We start from the raw sequence: 15,887 nt of genomic DNA, 5'->3' as shown, positions 1-15,887 counted from the left end.
TGAGAAAGAGCAAGCATGTTTTTAAAATTATACCCTACACTAACAGCAGGAAAATAACAAGACCACCCTGAGGAGGGCAGTAAAAAGAAGAATAGCAATAGAGGGAGAATAGCAGGGTGCACATGATGTAAAAAGGTGAATGGGAAAACAGGGACCATAGATATGGAGGGGAGAAAAGAAGCAAACAGAGAAGCAGGATGGGGGGAGGACTATTAACTACCTACTTGAAAATACTACAGTGCATTTAAGTAATATATAAATCTATGTATACATAATACATGCATGCATACATACACACATACACACAAACACATACATATATACAAAGTTTAAATGATAGTTTCACATCTGTGCTGACAATGCTCCTTCCAAGAGCCATAGGTTATTGAAACCAAGGTTCAGGGATCACTGTGTGGAAGATGTAGGAAAGAATCTAAAATCCAGAGAAATAGGAAGTTTTCTGTGAGATTGTGTCTTCAGGAATGTAGGATAAGCTACACCAATGATGTCTTCGTAAGACAGTTGCCTGAACGTGTCCTGGACACTATTTACACCAATGGACATGCTGGTGTGGACAGATGAAAGCCTGTGTAGCCTCAACCTGACAAAACACTACAAGACAGCTAACTAAGAACTGCTGAGAATGAGAGAAATAGTCCTGTCTAGAAAGAGTACTTGTGTGCGTGTGTATGTGCATATAAAACAAGTAATGAAAAGGGTCACGATGCTGAATGAGAGCAAGAAAAGCTCATGGAAGGGGGTGAAGGAAGAGGAACAGAGGAAAACATAATTATTGTTCACACACACACACACACACTCCCAAATACATAAATGTGCCTAATCTGTAGAAAAATTTCCATTTCATGCAGATTTTCCTGTTGTGTTGAGTATAGACTTTTGTAGTAGGATCGGATGATTTTTTGAATTTCCTCAGCTTCTGTTGTTATATCTCCCTTTTCATTCCTAATTTTCTTAATTTGGATACTGTCTCTGTGCCCTCTGGTTAGTCTGGCTAAGGGTTTATGTATCTTGTTCATTTTCTCCAAGAACCTGCATCTAGTTTTGTTGATTCTTTGTACAGTTCTTTTTGTTTTTACATGGTTGATTTCAGCCCTGAGTTTGATGTTTTCCTGCTGTCTACTCCTCTTGGGTGTATTAGCTTCTTTCTGTTCTAGAGCTCTCAGGTGTGCTATCAAGCTACTGTTGTATGCTCTCTCTCCATTTTCTTTTTGGAGGCACTCAGAGCTATGAGTTTTCCCCTTCATTTTGCTTTCTTTGTGTCCCATAAGTTTGGGTATGCTCTGCCTTGTTTTCATTAAATTCTAAAAAGTCTTTGATTTATTTCCTTATTTCTTCCTTGACCAAGGAATCATTGAGTACAGCATTGTTCAGCTTCCATGTGTATGTGCTTTCTGTTGTTTTTGTCGCTATTGAAGACCAGCCTTAATCTGTAGCGATCTGATAGGAGGCATGGGATTATTCCAGTCTTCTCATATTTGTTGAGGTCTGTTTTTTGACCAATTATATGGTCAGTTTTTGAGAAGGTTCCACAAGGTGCTGATAAAAAATATACTCTTTTGATTTAGTATGAAACGTACTATAGATATCTGTTAAATCCATTTGGTCCATAACTTCTGTTAGTTTCAGTGTGTCTCTGTTTAGCTTGTGTTTCCCTGATCTGTCCATTGATGAGAGTGGGAGCTGAAGTCACCCACAATTATTGTGCAAGGTGCAATATGTGCTTTGAGTTTTAGTAAAGTTTTTTTTCCTAATGTGGGTGTCCTTGGAGAGTTCTTCTTGGTAGGTTTTTCCTTTGATGAGTATGAAATGATTTTCTGTGTCTTTTTTTGATGACTTTTGGTTTAAAGTCGCTTTTATCCGATATTAGAATGGCTACACCAGCTTGTTTCCTGGGACCATTTACTTGGAAAATTGCTTTCCAGCCTTTTTTTCTGAGGTGTTTGTCTTTGACACTGAGGTGCATTTCCCATATTCAGCAAAATGCTGGGTCATGTTTACATATCCAGTCTGTTAGTCTATGTCTTTTTATTGGGGAATTGAGTCCATTAATGTTAAGAGATATTAAGGAATAGTGATTGTTGCTTCCTGTTATTTTTGATGTTATTTTTATGTTTGTATGGTTATTTTATTTTGGGTTTGTTGAAAGATTACTTTCTTGCTTTTTCTAGGGTGTAGTTTCCCAACTTGTGTTGGCGTTTCCCATCTATTATCCTTTGAAGGGCTGTATTTGTGGATACTGTGTAAATTTGGTTTTATCATGGAATATCTTGGTTTTTCCATCTATGGTGATTGAGAGTTTTGCTGACATTTGTGTTCTCTTAGGGTCTGTATGAGATATGCTCAGGATCTTCTAGCTTTCATGGTCTCTGCTGAGAAGTCTGATATAATTCTGATAGGTCTGGCTTTATAAATTTCTTGACCTTTTTCCATTACTGCTTTTAATATTCTTTCTTTGTTTAGTGCATTTGGTGTTTTGATTTTTTTATGTGGCAGGAGGGCTTTCTGGTCTGGTCCAGTCTGGAGTTCTGTAGGCCTCTTATATGTTCATGGCATCTCTTTCTTTAGGTTAGGGACATGTTCTTCTATAATTTTGTTGAAGATATTTACTGGCCCTTTAAGTTGTAAATATTTGCTCTTTTCTATATCTATAATCCTTAAGTTTGGTCTTATTGTGTTCTGGATTTTCTGGATGTTTTGTGTTACAAGCTTTATGCATTTTGCATTTTCCTTGGATGCTGAGTCAATGTTTTCTATGGTATCTTCAGCACCTGAGATTCTTTCTTCTTTCTTGTATTCTGTTGTTGATTTTTCTATCTATGACTCCTGAATTCTTTCCAAGGTTTTCAATCTCCAGAGTTGTCTCCCTTTGTGATTTCTTCATTGTTTCTACTTCCATAGTTAGATCCTGGATAGTTTTGTTCAGTTCCTTCACTTGTTTGTGTTTTTCTGTAATTCTTTGAGGGATTTTTGTGTTTCCCCTTTAAGGACTTCTACCTGTTGACCCATGAGCTCCTATATTTTTAAGGGAGTTATTTATGTCCTTCTTGAAGTCCTCTATCAGCATCATAAGATGTGATTTTAAATCAGTCTTGCTTTTCTGGTGTGTTGGGGAGAACTGTGGTTCCAGGACTTGCTGTGGTGGGAGAACTGGGTTCTGATGTTGCCAAGTATCCTTGGTTTCTGGCGTTGGGGTTCTTGTGCTTGCCTTTCACCATCTGGTTATGTCTGGCATTAGTTGGTCTTGCTGTCTCTGGTTGTAGCTTGTCCCTCCTGTGGGCCTGTAAGCCTGTGTCAGTACTCCTGTGAGACCAACTCTCTTCTGGCAGAGTCTGTGCACAGAAGGCTGTGGAGCTGCCTGGCTCCCTGGTACAAATGGCTCCTTTCCTGGCTGCTCTTCTGATCTTATGCTCTGTGCACTCCTAGCTGTTCCCTTCCAGAGAGGTATTGGAGAGAAAGTGGAAATTTCACCTTCTCCCTCAGAAGTGGAGGCAGTGATGGGAGATCACTCTCTTCTGGAAAGCTCAACAATTAAATTTTAAAAGATGCCAGAAATTTGAAAGAGAGCAAGGAGAGGTGGAAAGGATTGCAGGGAAGAAAGGGAGAAAATAATATAATTATGTTCTCAACATACAAATTATTTTTAAGAAAAAAGGATGAGACAGAACAAAGCATACTTGAACATACAGCAGGCTGAAAAATCAAAGCTCTGCAACTAGCAACTGAAATATTTTAAAATTAAATATTTGCAATGATATAAGAACTTAAAAATAAACTGAATGAAAAATAGTAAAGTCTAGGAACTTAAAAGACAATGCCACAACTAAGGCCCCCTGTAGAGTCCCCAGTACCCACACAAGGCTTTTCACAACAACCTATAGCCAGAGCTCCAAAACTGTGACATTATTTTCATACCTCTGGGGACAACTACACACACACACACACACACACACACACCCCACACACACACAAAATGAAATAAATACTTTTTAAAGGAAATTTTTGAAAAGATGAAGTCTCTCATAGAAACTACCAAAAGATTGCTTAGAAGAAGACATAAATATTATTAGCGCACATTAAATATCTTCTTTGGAGAAGCCAAATGGATAATTCTCCAGCATCATCTTACCAAAGTCCACCATTTACCAATGAGAAGCAATGGAAACACCCTTTTAAGGACCTTGAAAGATGAACTATTGGTGGAATAATGTCCTAGAGTTATTACAACCTGATTCTATGGCCCAGGACCTTCCACTGCCCTAAACAGTGAAAATGTTTAGATCTTTCCTATCAAGATGATTCATTCATGTAAGCCATGAATGAGATACAGTGTCAAGCAGAATGGTTAGGTGAATACACTCGGGGATACCTGGTAACTGGTTTGTCCCTGAGACCTCAAGGGTCTGCAGGGCAGGCAGGGTGAGAAGCAGCTCCTGTTCTGCTGTGCTGAGCTCCAGCCTGGATATGGAGCACCTGGTGACAGAGGTCTGATTCAGCTCCAGAGCTGGGCGGATGCTTTCAAGAAAGTCACTGCTGTTGAATAATTGGAGCTCGATAAGCTGTGAAGCTGAGAAGATTTCCATTAGGACCTGGAGCAGTGCTTGGTCAGCTGGACCCATGTAGTTTACTGAAACAACCAGTCTAGGGATCTTGCATGGCTTGGGGGACAGTTTCCAATAGCCAGAGCTTATTTTGGGTGGATTCAAAAGTTTGTTTTTCATAAAACTTGTTATGTTCTTTTCAATTTCAGATAAATTTTTTATCCATTCCTTCATTTTTTCAAAGGCAGATGCATAGTCCTGATCTATAGTTGGTAGCTGTAATGTTTCATAACATTTTTCCATGACTGAGTAGTCTTTAACAGGTGGAATTTTATGTCCATGTATGGAGAGGTCTAAACTCTTCACCAGTAACACACTTTCTGGGTGGTCCCTAAAGTACTGTAAATTCAGTACTTTCAAAGCCAGTGTTCTCCCTTGAAGGAACTTTAAGACAAATGGAGAGCATGCAGCAACTGTGTTGCTTTCATAAGCAAAGGTTAGAGCAATGCTCAATAAATTTTCTGAAATTAATGAAGATAAAGATTCAGGAGACAGCTGCCACTGTTCCTTAATTGCCTGACTTATCCGGGAAGTTTCTGGAGGGCGATTTACATATTCCTCAATTTCAGACATGTTCTCTAGCAAGTCTTTCTCATCCACCAACTGAAGCAAATGAGATACAACTGCTGGCCCTGCCTTTGAGGAAGGATGGCTGCAGACATACTTCAAAAAATTTTTGTGGGTGGTCATAGCCTTCAAGGGTGAGTTAACTTTTCTCAGATAATAAAGTCCCAGATCTTGGTCTTCCTGCCTATCTGAACCCAGCAGTTCAGTCAGCCTCATGGCAGCAAGAAACTCCTGAAACAGAGGACTTAAAAACCGGTAGACTGGTCTCAGTCTCTGGGCAGTGAATTTGCTCATCAAGTAGGTGGTGAGCTCTTCCTCTTCATCAACTCCTGCCTCTGCCAGGTCATCACTACTGAATTCAAAGCATGTTGAGAAAAACCCTGTCAAGGCCAGCTGCCCACATGAGGACATGGTGGCCTGGAGAGGCTCAGCAGTAGCTTTGTGCTTTAACGACAGGTACTGCGTGTAGGACTTGAAAAGAGTCACATCCTGAAAGGGTTGGTCCGATGGATTTTGAATCCAGTCAGTACAGACTGCTGCCACAAAGAGGGGGGTTTTGTGAATTCCCTGTAAATCTTCATTCATTCCTAAATAAACCATAAACTCCTGTAGACGTGTTATATTATGGGAGAAAATCCTCCGTAACACAGAGACAGTATTATAGAAGGGAAACTCTTTGATCTCTAGACTTGTATCTAGGTATGGGCGGATGTCCCTGACCCTGTTTGTATGCACAGCGATCAATAAGCAGGTCTGTGACAAGTAGTTTCTTGTGATCAGTGTGTCTAGGGCTTGGGGGAGTGAGGCCAGCCCACTGTAGTCATCCAACAGGAACAGCACCTGGTGTTGTAACTGCCGGATGCTGCTGCTTAGGCACACTTCACTAATGCATCCTCCTGCCTCTAGGAGTTGGGCACAGATGAGGTTAGCCAGTCCCTGGTCAGGGGTGATGGAACTAAGGGAGAGGTAGAAGACCAGCTGGAACCTGTTCAACAGGGGACAGCATCCTGATGCCCAGAGAAAAGCTATTCTCTTCAGGAAGGTTGTCTTTCCACTGCCAGTTTCCCCCTCCACACACATGACAGAGCTGAGATGGGAGAAGACCTCGGGGATTGTCAGGGCCCCTTGCACTGGCCGGCTGATGTGCTTTGAAATGATGGACACATCGCAGCCAAGCAAGTGGTCGGTGCCAAGGCTGGAGCACACTTCTGGCAAGTTCATGTGGCGGAAAGTGGCTTTGGTGTAGGTGTCTCTCAGCTGCTCACTCAGACTCCTGGCCTCTTGAAACCACTGGGCTTCACTCTGAGTCAAGTCTGTGGAGGGAAGATAGGACCCCCTGGATGCACATCCCCATCCTTGGGTTTCTTTCTGATCCTGGTCTCTATAGCGAACAGACACAAAGCTGGATACAGGTTCAAGCTCCTGGGCTTCACTTGGAGCAACATCTGTGGGGAGAGGAAGGGAGACCCAGTGGGAAATGCATTAAAACCTCTCAACCCTAGGCTGTGCTACATTGTCCTGCCTCTCAGCTATGGACAGCTTTTCCTCCAGTGTCCATGACATCCACTATGATTTCCTCCCAGAACGTTTCATAGCATCAGAATGATGTCCAAGCCTCCCACTTGACCTGGGGAATTCAGCAGTATTCAGGAGAATACTGTGTCACCCTAGTTTCCCTTCTAAGCTCTCAGGAGACTAGCTTGCTGAGCAGTTCTTTTAATGCTAGGTAGTCTGGATCTGACACAAGGACTCTGTTATCAGTCCTGCACTCACTCTCAGGAAGTCACAGTGATGCTCACTCTCTCAGTCACAGTTCCCTTAATCTCAGTGCTCTCTTCTCTGGAAGCTCTCTGGACAACTATAAATACACTTTCCTTTCAAACCCTATATACAAATACCAAGAATCCCATGCTGCTACCCAGTGCTTACCCATCACTGTAGGATGGACTGTAGCTGGATCCTCGTGGTTGCTTTCACTTGTGGTTTCCTTTACAAGATAAATTCTTTGTTACACCAAAGCTGGGTCTTAAAACAAGCCTGGGCACTATATCATTATTGAGGACCACCATCTACTCAAAGCAGCCTATACTCAGTTCTGATTGGAGGAAGAATGCTCCACACATTAAAGCCTAAATCTCCCACATCTGCAAGCATGTGTTCCTAGACAGTATTTAGTATTTGCATCTTTGCTATGAGGAACACTGAGTATTCAAAATTGTAACATCTAGAACAAGAATAGTTCTGAAAGACCTTTAAGCATTGCCTCTGTCCGTAGTTGTTAGTTAAGTCTCCTTACAGGTTTAACTCAGACAGTGGGATAGACCCAGAAAGATTATCACACACACACACACACTTTTGAGTAAGAGAGTATCATGTAGGCTGGACTGCAATTCCCTATGTAGTCAGAGGAAACACTTGTCCTCCTTTCCCCATTTCCCAACTGAAATGAGCCTCCACATTCCCCTGGATTTAATATTATTCTTTTCTCTTTTCCGGGACTCCAAACATCTACCATACCTTGTCTTATTCAGGGCTGAAGATTTCCTTCTCTATTATGGGAATGTCTAGTATCTCAGTTTCAATCCCTGCACTTACAATGTCAACTCACATCTGAGAAAAGGCTGTTATCTAAAGTCTATAAACAATTCAGGAAATAAGACATCAACAAACCAAATCAGTCAATTTAAAAATGGGGTACAGAGAAAGCTCCACAAAGGCTATCTCTAAAGGCCTAGAAGCACTTAAGGAAATGCTCAGCATCCCTAGATATCAGGGAAATGCCAATCCAAACAACTCTGAGATTCAACCTCCTGAGATCAACTACTCAAGCAATAGCTTCTGCTAGTGAGGATGTGGGAAAGGGGGAACACTTCTTCATTACTGGTATGAATACAAACTTGTACAGTCACTTGGAAAATCATTTTGGCAGTTTCTCAGAAAATTAGGAACAGAGTTACCTCAAGACCTAGCTATACCACTCCTAGGCATATACCCAAAAGATTTTCCATCCTATCATAAGGACATTGAGACTCCTGGCTGCCATCTTCCCTGCCTGCTGGGACAGAAAAGCAGCCCCAGGTACTGAGATACCCTGAGTTTAAGATCTCTGGGGGTGTAAACTGCCAGGGGTCTGCCTATGCCCAGGACCTGAGCACATAGGCAGTTCATCTGCCAGCTAGCCTGTTGTGGGGATTGTGTCCTGCCTGGAGATCAGCAGAGGGAGTGACTCCCCACCTGCTGGGGCAGAAGAGCAGCACCAGAGTAGTCCAGGAGCACCTGGTTCACTGATACAACCCAAGTATAACATTGCTTGGGGCAAGACTCAGCAGGGTTCCAACAGCACAAAAGAGGAAGGCAGCACATGAACAACCTGGGCCAGAGGAAACCCAGGCATCCAGTGTCACAGAAATAGCCTTAAAGGTCCACAGGAGGTTGAAGCATCAGTCAGTGACAATAGCACCATCTAACAACAGTGAGAACTAGATGGCTAAAGGCAAATGTAGGAACTTTACTAACCGAAACCAAGGCATTATGGCAGCAACTGAACTGAATTCTCCAACAACAGCAAGTCCTGGATACCCCAACATACCAGAAAAACAAAAGTTGGATTTAAAATCACTGGTCATAGTCCTGGATACCCCAACATACCAGAAAAACAAAAGTTGGATTTAAAATCACTGGTCATGATTCTATTAGAGGAACACATGAAGGACATAAATAAATCTCTTAAAGAAATTCAGGAGAAAAATGATCAAAAGCTAGAAGCCCTTACAAGGGAAACACAAAAATCACTTTAGGAAATTCAGGAGAACATGGGTCAAAAGATAGTAGACAATGAGGAGAAAATACAAAAATCACTTTAAAAAATACAGGAGAACTTTGATCAACAGGCAGAAGTCATGAAAGAGGAAATACAAAAATCTCTCAAAGAATTAGAAGAAAACACAAACAAGCAAGTAAAGGAATACAAGATATAGAAGAAAGAATCTCAGATGCCAAAGATACCATAGAAACCATGGACTCAACAGTCAAAGAAAATGCAAAATGCAAAAAGCTTATAACCCAAAACATTCAGGAAATCCAGGACACAATGAGAAAGCCAATCCTAAGGATTATAGGAATTGATGAGCGTAAAGATTTACAACTTAAAGGGCCAGCAAATATCTTCAACAAAACTATGGAAGAAAACTTCCCTAACCTAAAGAGAGAGATACCCATGAATATACAAGAAGCCTACAGAACTCCAAACAGACTGGACCAGAATAGAAATACCTCCCATAATAATAAAAACCCCAAATGTACTGAACAAAGAAAGAATACTAAAGGCAGTAAGAGAAAAAGGCCAAGTGACATATAAAGGAAGACCTATCAGAATTACACCAGACTTCTCACCAGAGACCATGAAAGCTAGAAGATCCTGGGCAGATCTCATGCAGACTCTAAGAGAACACAAATTCCAGCCAAGACTACTATACCCAGCCAAACTCTCAATCACTATAGATGGAGAAACCAAGATATTCCATGACAAAACCAAATTTACACAATATCTTTCCACAAACCCAGCCCTACAAAGGATAATAGGGGGAAAACACCAATATAAGGAGGGAAACTATACCCTGGAAAAAGCAGGATAATAACCTTTCATCAAACCTGAAAGAAGATAACCACACAAGTATAAAATTAACATCAAAAATGATAGGAAGCAATAATCATTACTCCTTAATATCTCTTAACATCAATGGACTCAATTCCCCAATAAAAAGACATAGACTAACAGACTGGACCCTTCATTTTGCTGCATTCAGGAAACACACCTCAGTGTCAAAGACAAAAGCTACCTTAGAGTAAAAGGCAGGAAGACAATTCTACAAGCAAATGGTCTTAGAAAACAAGCCAGGGTTGCCATTCTAATATCAGATAAAATTGACTTTCAACCTAATGTCATCAAAAGAGACATGGAAGGACACTTCTTGCTGATCAAAGGAAAAATCCACCAAGAAGAACTCTCAATGCTGAACCAGTGGAGCATCTATGCTCCAAATGCCAGGGCACCCTCATTCATAAAAAAAACTTTACTAAAGCTCAAAGCACACATTGCACCTAACACAATAATTGTGGGTGACTTCAAAAACCCACTCTCCTCAATGGATCGATCAGGAAAACAGAAACTAAACTGGGAGACAGTGAAACTAATTGAAGCTTTGGGCCAATTGGATTTAACAGATATATATAGAACTTTTCATCTCAAAGCAAAAGAATATACCTTTTTCTCAGCACCTCATGGTACCTTCTCCAAAATCAATCATGTAGTTGGTCACAAGACAGACCTCAACAAACATAAGATCAAAATAATCTCATGCCTCCTATCAGATCACTATGGAGTAAAAGTGGTCTTTAATAACAACAAAAACAACAGAAAGCCCACTTACACATGGAAACTGAACAATACTCTACTCAATGATACCTTGGTCAAGGAAGAAATAAAGAAAGAAATCAAAGACTTTTTAGAATTTAATGAAAATGAAGGAACAACATACCCAAAATTATGGGACACAATGAAAGCAGTGCTAAGAGGAAAACACAGTTTTGAGTGCCTCCAAAAAAGAAACTAGAGAGAGTATATACTAGAAGCTTAATGGCACAACTGAAAGCCCTGGAACAAAAAGAATCTAATTCACCCAGGAGGAGAAGAAGACAGGAAATCATCAAACTCAGGGCTGAAATTAATCAAGTAGAAACTAAGAGAACCATACAAAGAATCAACAAAACCAGGAGCTGGTTCTTTGAAAAAAATCAACAAGATAGATCAACCCTTAGCCAGACTAACCAAAGGGCACAGAGACAGTATCCAAATTAACAAAATTAGAAATGAAAAGGGAAATATAACAACAGAAACTGAGGTAATTCAAAAAATTATCAGATCCTACTACAAAAGCCTGTAGTCAACACAACTGGAGAATCTGGAGGAAATGGACAATTTCCTAGACAGATACCAAATACCAAAATTAAATCAGGACCAAATAGATCATCTAAACAGTCCCATAACCCCTAAAGAAATAGAAGGAGTCATAGATAGCCTTCCAATGAAAAAAAGCACAGGTTTTAGTGCAGAATTCTATCAGACCTTCAAAGAAGACTTAACACCAATACTCTTCAAACTATTCCACCAGATAGAAACAGAAGGAACACTACCCAACTCGTTCTACGAAGCTGCAATTACACTGATACCAAAACCACACAAAGATCCAACAAAGAAAGAGAATTTCAGGCTAATATCCCTTATGAATATCAATGCAAAAATACTCAATAAAATTCTTGCCCACCGAATCCAAGAACACATCAAAATGGTCATCCACCATGATCAAGTAGGCTTCATACCAGGGATGCAGGGATGATTCAATATAAAGAAATCCATCAATGCTATTCACTACATAAACAAACTCAAAGAAAAAAACCACATGATCATTTCATTAGATGCTGAAAAAGCATTTGACAAAATTCAGTATCCTTTCATGCTAAAAGTCTTGGAAAGAACAGGAATTCAAGGCCCATACCTAAACACAGTAAAAGCAATATACAGCAAATCGATAGCCAACATCAAACTAAATGGAGAGTAACTTGAAGCAATCCTACTAAAATCAGGGACTAGACAAGGCTGCCCCCTCTCTCCATATCTTTTCAATATAGTTCTTGAAGTCCTAGCTAGAGCAATTAGACAACATAAGGAGATCAAAGAGATACAAATTGGAAAGGAAGAAGTCAAATTATCACTATTTGCAGATGATATGATAGCATATTTAAGTGACCCAAAAAACTCTACCAGGGAACTCCTACAGCTGATAAACAACTTCAACAAAGTGGCTGGTTACAAAATCAACTCAAGCAAGTCAGTAACGTTTCTATACTCAAAGGATAAGCAGACTGAGAAAGAAATTAGGGAAATGACACCCTTCACAATAGCCACAAACAGAATAAAGTATCTTCAGGTGACTCTAACCAAGCAAGTGAAAGACCTATATGACAAAATCTTCAGATGTCTGTGAAGGAAATTGAAGAAGACCTCAGAAAATGGAAAAATCTTCCACGCTCATGAATTGTCAGGATTAATATAGTTAAAATGGCTATCTTGCCAAAAGCAATCTATAGATTCAATGCAATCACCATCAAAATCCCAACTCAGTACTTCATAGAGTTAGAAAGAGCAATTCTCAAATTCATCTGGAATAACAAAAAACCCAGGATAGCTAAAACTATTCTCAACAGTAAAGGAACTTCTGGGGGAATCAGTATCCTAGACCTCAAACATTACTACAGAGCAATAGTGATAAAACTGTATTGTATTGGTACAATGTCAGGCAAGCAGATCAATGGAATAGGATTGAAGACCCAGAAATGAACCCACACACCTATGGTCCCTTGATCTTCGGAAGGAGCTGAAAGGAGCTGAAAGCATCCAGTGGAAAAAAGATAGCCTTTTCAACAAATGGTGCTGGTTCAATTGGAGGTCAGCATGCAGAAGAATGCAAATTGATCCATTCTTATCTCCTTGTACTAAGCTCAACTCCAAGTGGATCAAGGACCTCCACATAAAACCGGACACACTGAAACTAATAGAAAAGAAACTGGGGAAGACCCTTGAAGACATGGGCACGGGGGAAAAGTTCCTGAATAGAACACCAATAGCTTACGCTCTAAGACCAAGCATTGACAAATGGGACCTCATAAAATTACAAAGTTTCTGTAAGGCAAAGGACACTGTCAAAAGGACAAAACGGCAACCAACAGATTGGGAAAGGATCTTCACCAACCCTAAATCCGACAGAGGGCTAGTATCTAATATATACAAAGAACTCAAGAAGGTAGAACCCAGAGAACCAAATAACCCTATTAAAAAGTGGGATACAGTGCTAAACAAAGAATTTTCACCTGAAGAACTTCAGATGGCTGAGAAGCACCTTAAGAAATGTTCAACATCATTAGTCATTAGGGAAATGCAAATCAAAACAACCCTGAGATTTCACCTCACACCAGTCAGAATGGCTAAGGTTAAAAACTCAGGTGACAGCTGGTGTTGGCAAGGATGTGGAGAAAGAGGAAGACTCCTCCACTGCTGGTGGGAGTGGAGAAATCAGTCTGGCAGTTCCTCATAAATCTGGGCATGACACTTCCGGAGGACCCTGCTATACCATTCCAGAGGATTCCCAGGTACACAATAAGCACACATGCTCCACTATGTTCATAGCAGCCCTGTTTGTAATAGCCAGAAGCTGGAAAGAACCCAGGTGTCCCTCAACGGAGGAATGGATACAAAAAAAATGTGGTATATATCCGCAATGGAGTACTATTCAGCCATCAGAAACAATGAATTCATGAAATTCATGGACAAATGGATGGATCGGGAGAACATCATACTAAATGAGGCAACTCAGTCTCAAAAGATCAATCATGATATGCACTCACTGATAAGTGGATATTAGCCTAGATATGTGGAATACTCAAGACATAATCCACATATTAAATGATGTCCAAGAGAACAGAGGAGTGGCCCCTGGTTCTGGAAAGACTCAGTGCAGCAGTATAGGGGAATACAAGAACAGGGAAGGGTTGGATGGGGGGAATAGGGGGAGGGAAGAGGGCTTATTGGAATTTTGGGAAGTGGGGAGCCAAAAAGGGAAAATCATTTGAAATGTAAATAAAAAATATATCAAATAAAAAAGAAAATAATTTAAAAAAAGAAAAAAAGAACAACAAAAAAAGATAAAGACACTTGATCAACCATGTTCAAAGCAGCTTTATTCATAATAGCCAGAAACTGGAAATAACCTACAGGTCCCCCAATGGAAGAATGGATAAAGAAAATGTGATACGTTTGCACAATGGCATACTACTCAGCTATTAAAAACAAGGACACCAAGAAACTTGATGGGTAGCAAACTGATGGAACTAGAAAAGAACATCCTGAGTGAGGTAACCCAGTCCTAGAAGACAAACATGGTATGTGCTGTTACAAGCAGATATTATCCATTAGAGAAAAGGGTAAGCATTGTACAGTCCACAGACCCACAGAAGCTAAATATCAAGGAGAACTCAAGTGGGGTCATGTGAATCATACAGAGTAGGGAAAATAGAATAAACATTATAGGTCAATGGGGAGGGGGATAAATGAGGAAAGGGTGGGGACTTAACAGGAGATATTAGGTGGGGGAAGGACTGAGGAAGACGGTACTCTAGACACAACAAAATTAAAGAGGGGGGACATCTCTAGGACAAGGTAGAAACCTAGGGCAACAGAAACTCCCAAGATTCTATGAGGGTACCCTAGCTAAGACTACTAGCAGTGGGAAATATGGAGTCTGAACTGGCCTTCTCTAGTAAGAAATCAAGACTTCCAAGACTGGGGCACCTAACCAGTCACAAAACCTTGGACCTGCAATTTGTTCTGCCTATACAATGTGTAGGGATAAAGATGGAGCATAAATTGAGGGAGTGGCCAAATAATAACTGGCCAGCTTGAGACCCATGCCCAGGTTTGTTCCCTGTTCTGTGGCATGAGTTCCAGCATACCTATCATTATGACAATAGGAGGTGACTTGTGTCAACAATGAAGTCATAGTTAGATTCTACTTAAGAGAAATATTTGGTGGGGTTTAGACTGTAGTCTGCGTTCATGATTTTGCTGCCGATTCGATTTCCTTAAAGATATATGCCTGCAGGCCAGTCATAGATTCCGTTCCTAGCATGTACAAGGCATTGGGTTTGATCTCCTTGATTGCAGTAAAGAACAAAAATCAAATAGGAATGGTGGCACACACTCATAATCCCAGCATTTGGAAGGTTGAAGCAGGGGGATTATAGATTCCCAGTCAGTCTGCAATTTGAGCATAGCAAGTTCAAAGTCAGCCTGCGCTACACAGGGTGAACCTGTCCCAAACAAAATTTCAACCAAACCAAATGAAACTTGCCTTGCACATCTCAAAAGAAGAAGTCAAGCCTACTGCCCTCTAGAGATTGCAGATGGCATCCATGTAGCCTGGGTGTTTATCAGGAATAGGCTGAAAGAATTTCACCAATAGACATCTTACAGGAGAAGGGACAGACTGTATGTTTTATGGAGCTAGACATTGCGTCACCCTCATTCACTGGGAAGTTCCTCTCTACACTTGGTAGGACTTTTAAAATACTTGTTGAATTTCTGTAGGGATGATACATTTACAATTGGCAAGTGCTATTCGCAATAATGTTCAACCACACAATTATGTGCTGATGAGTCAGAAGAGAGCAGTGTTCATTACCATGATTTCTGGAAGTACAAACTGGCTCTGAAGGTCTGGAATCACTTCTGCAGAGGACTTCAGGGTTTGAAGAAATACACAGCTATTCAGAGAAGAAAAAAGTCGTCAATGGTTCTGTGCAGCTAAGTGTTTTCATTGGCTTTGTAGAAAACATGAAGATTCAGGGACAAGAAAGAAGTAGAAAGCTAACAATTTCAGTAATTCTGTCAGTGCTGCACTGTGTAAACATTCAGTCTGTGCCTTTACATAACATAACATAACATACATAACATAACATAACATAACATAACATAACATAACATAACATGACATATAGTCTTACCATAACAGAGTGAATGGTAAGGATCGTTGGGGAGTGTGTTTGGATGAGTACAGAGTTATTATCTGTCCATAAATCCATCTAAGATGA

At 40.4% G+C, this 15,887-nt stretch overlaps 1 protein-coding gene across 5 annotated transcripts in view; it reads right to left on the bottom strand.

The window, feature by feature from the left end:
- LOC127666603 (baculoviral IAP repeat-containing protein 1b-like) overlaps nt 1-15,887 on the bottom strand; it is a 166,774-nt gene that overhangs the window by 119,153 nt on the left and 31,734 nt on the right. For 4 of the 5 annotated variants that reach the window (XM_052159530.1, XM_052159522.1, XM_052159528.1 and 1 more), the window contains exons 10-12: nt 15,479-15,560; nt 7,116-7,173; nt 4,388-6,631 (exon numbers count right to left, since the gene is read on the bottom strand). The exons of the other annotated variant lie outside the window; for it this stretch is intronic. In XM_052159530.1, the coding sequence (XP_052015490.1) occupies nt 4,388-6,631; nt 7,116-7,173; nt 15,479-15,560 (2,384 nt within the window). The remainder of the gene's footprint in view (nt 1-4,387; nt 6,632-7,115; nt 7,174-15,478; nt 15,561-15,887) is intronic. 5 annotated transcript variants of the gene reach the window in all.

This window comes from Apodemus sylvaticus, chromosome 16 (genome assembly GCF_947179515.1).
Source record: "Apodemus sylvaticus chromosome 16, mApoSyl1.1, whole genome shotgun sequence".
In the NCBI taxonomy this organism is placed as follows: domain Eukaryota; kingdom Metazoa; phylum Chordata; class Mammalia; order Rodentia; family Muridae; genus Apodemus; species Apodemus sylvaticus.
Note: the sequence above shows the minus strand (reverse complement) of the source record. Positions and strands in the feature narration are given on the sequence as shown.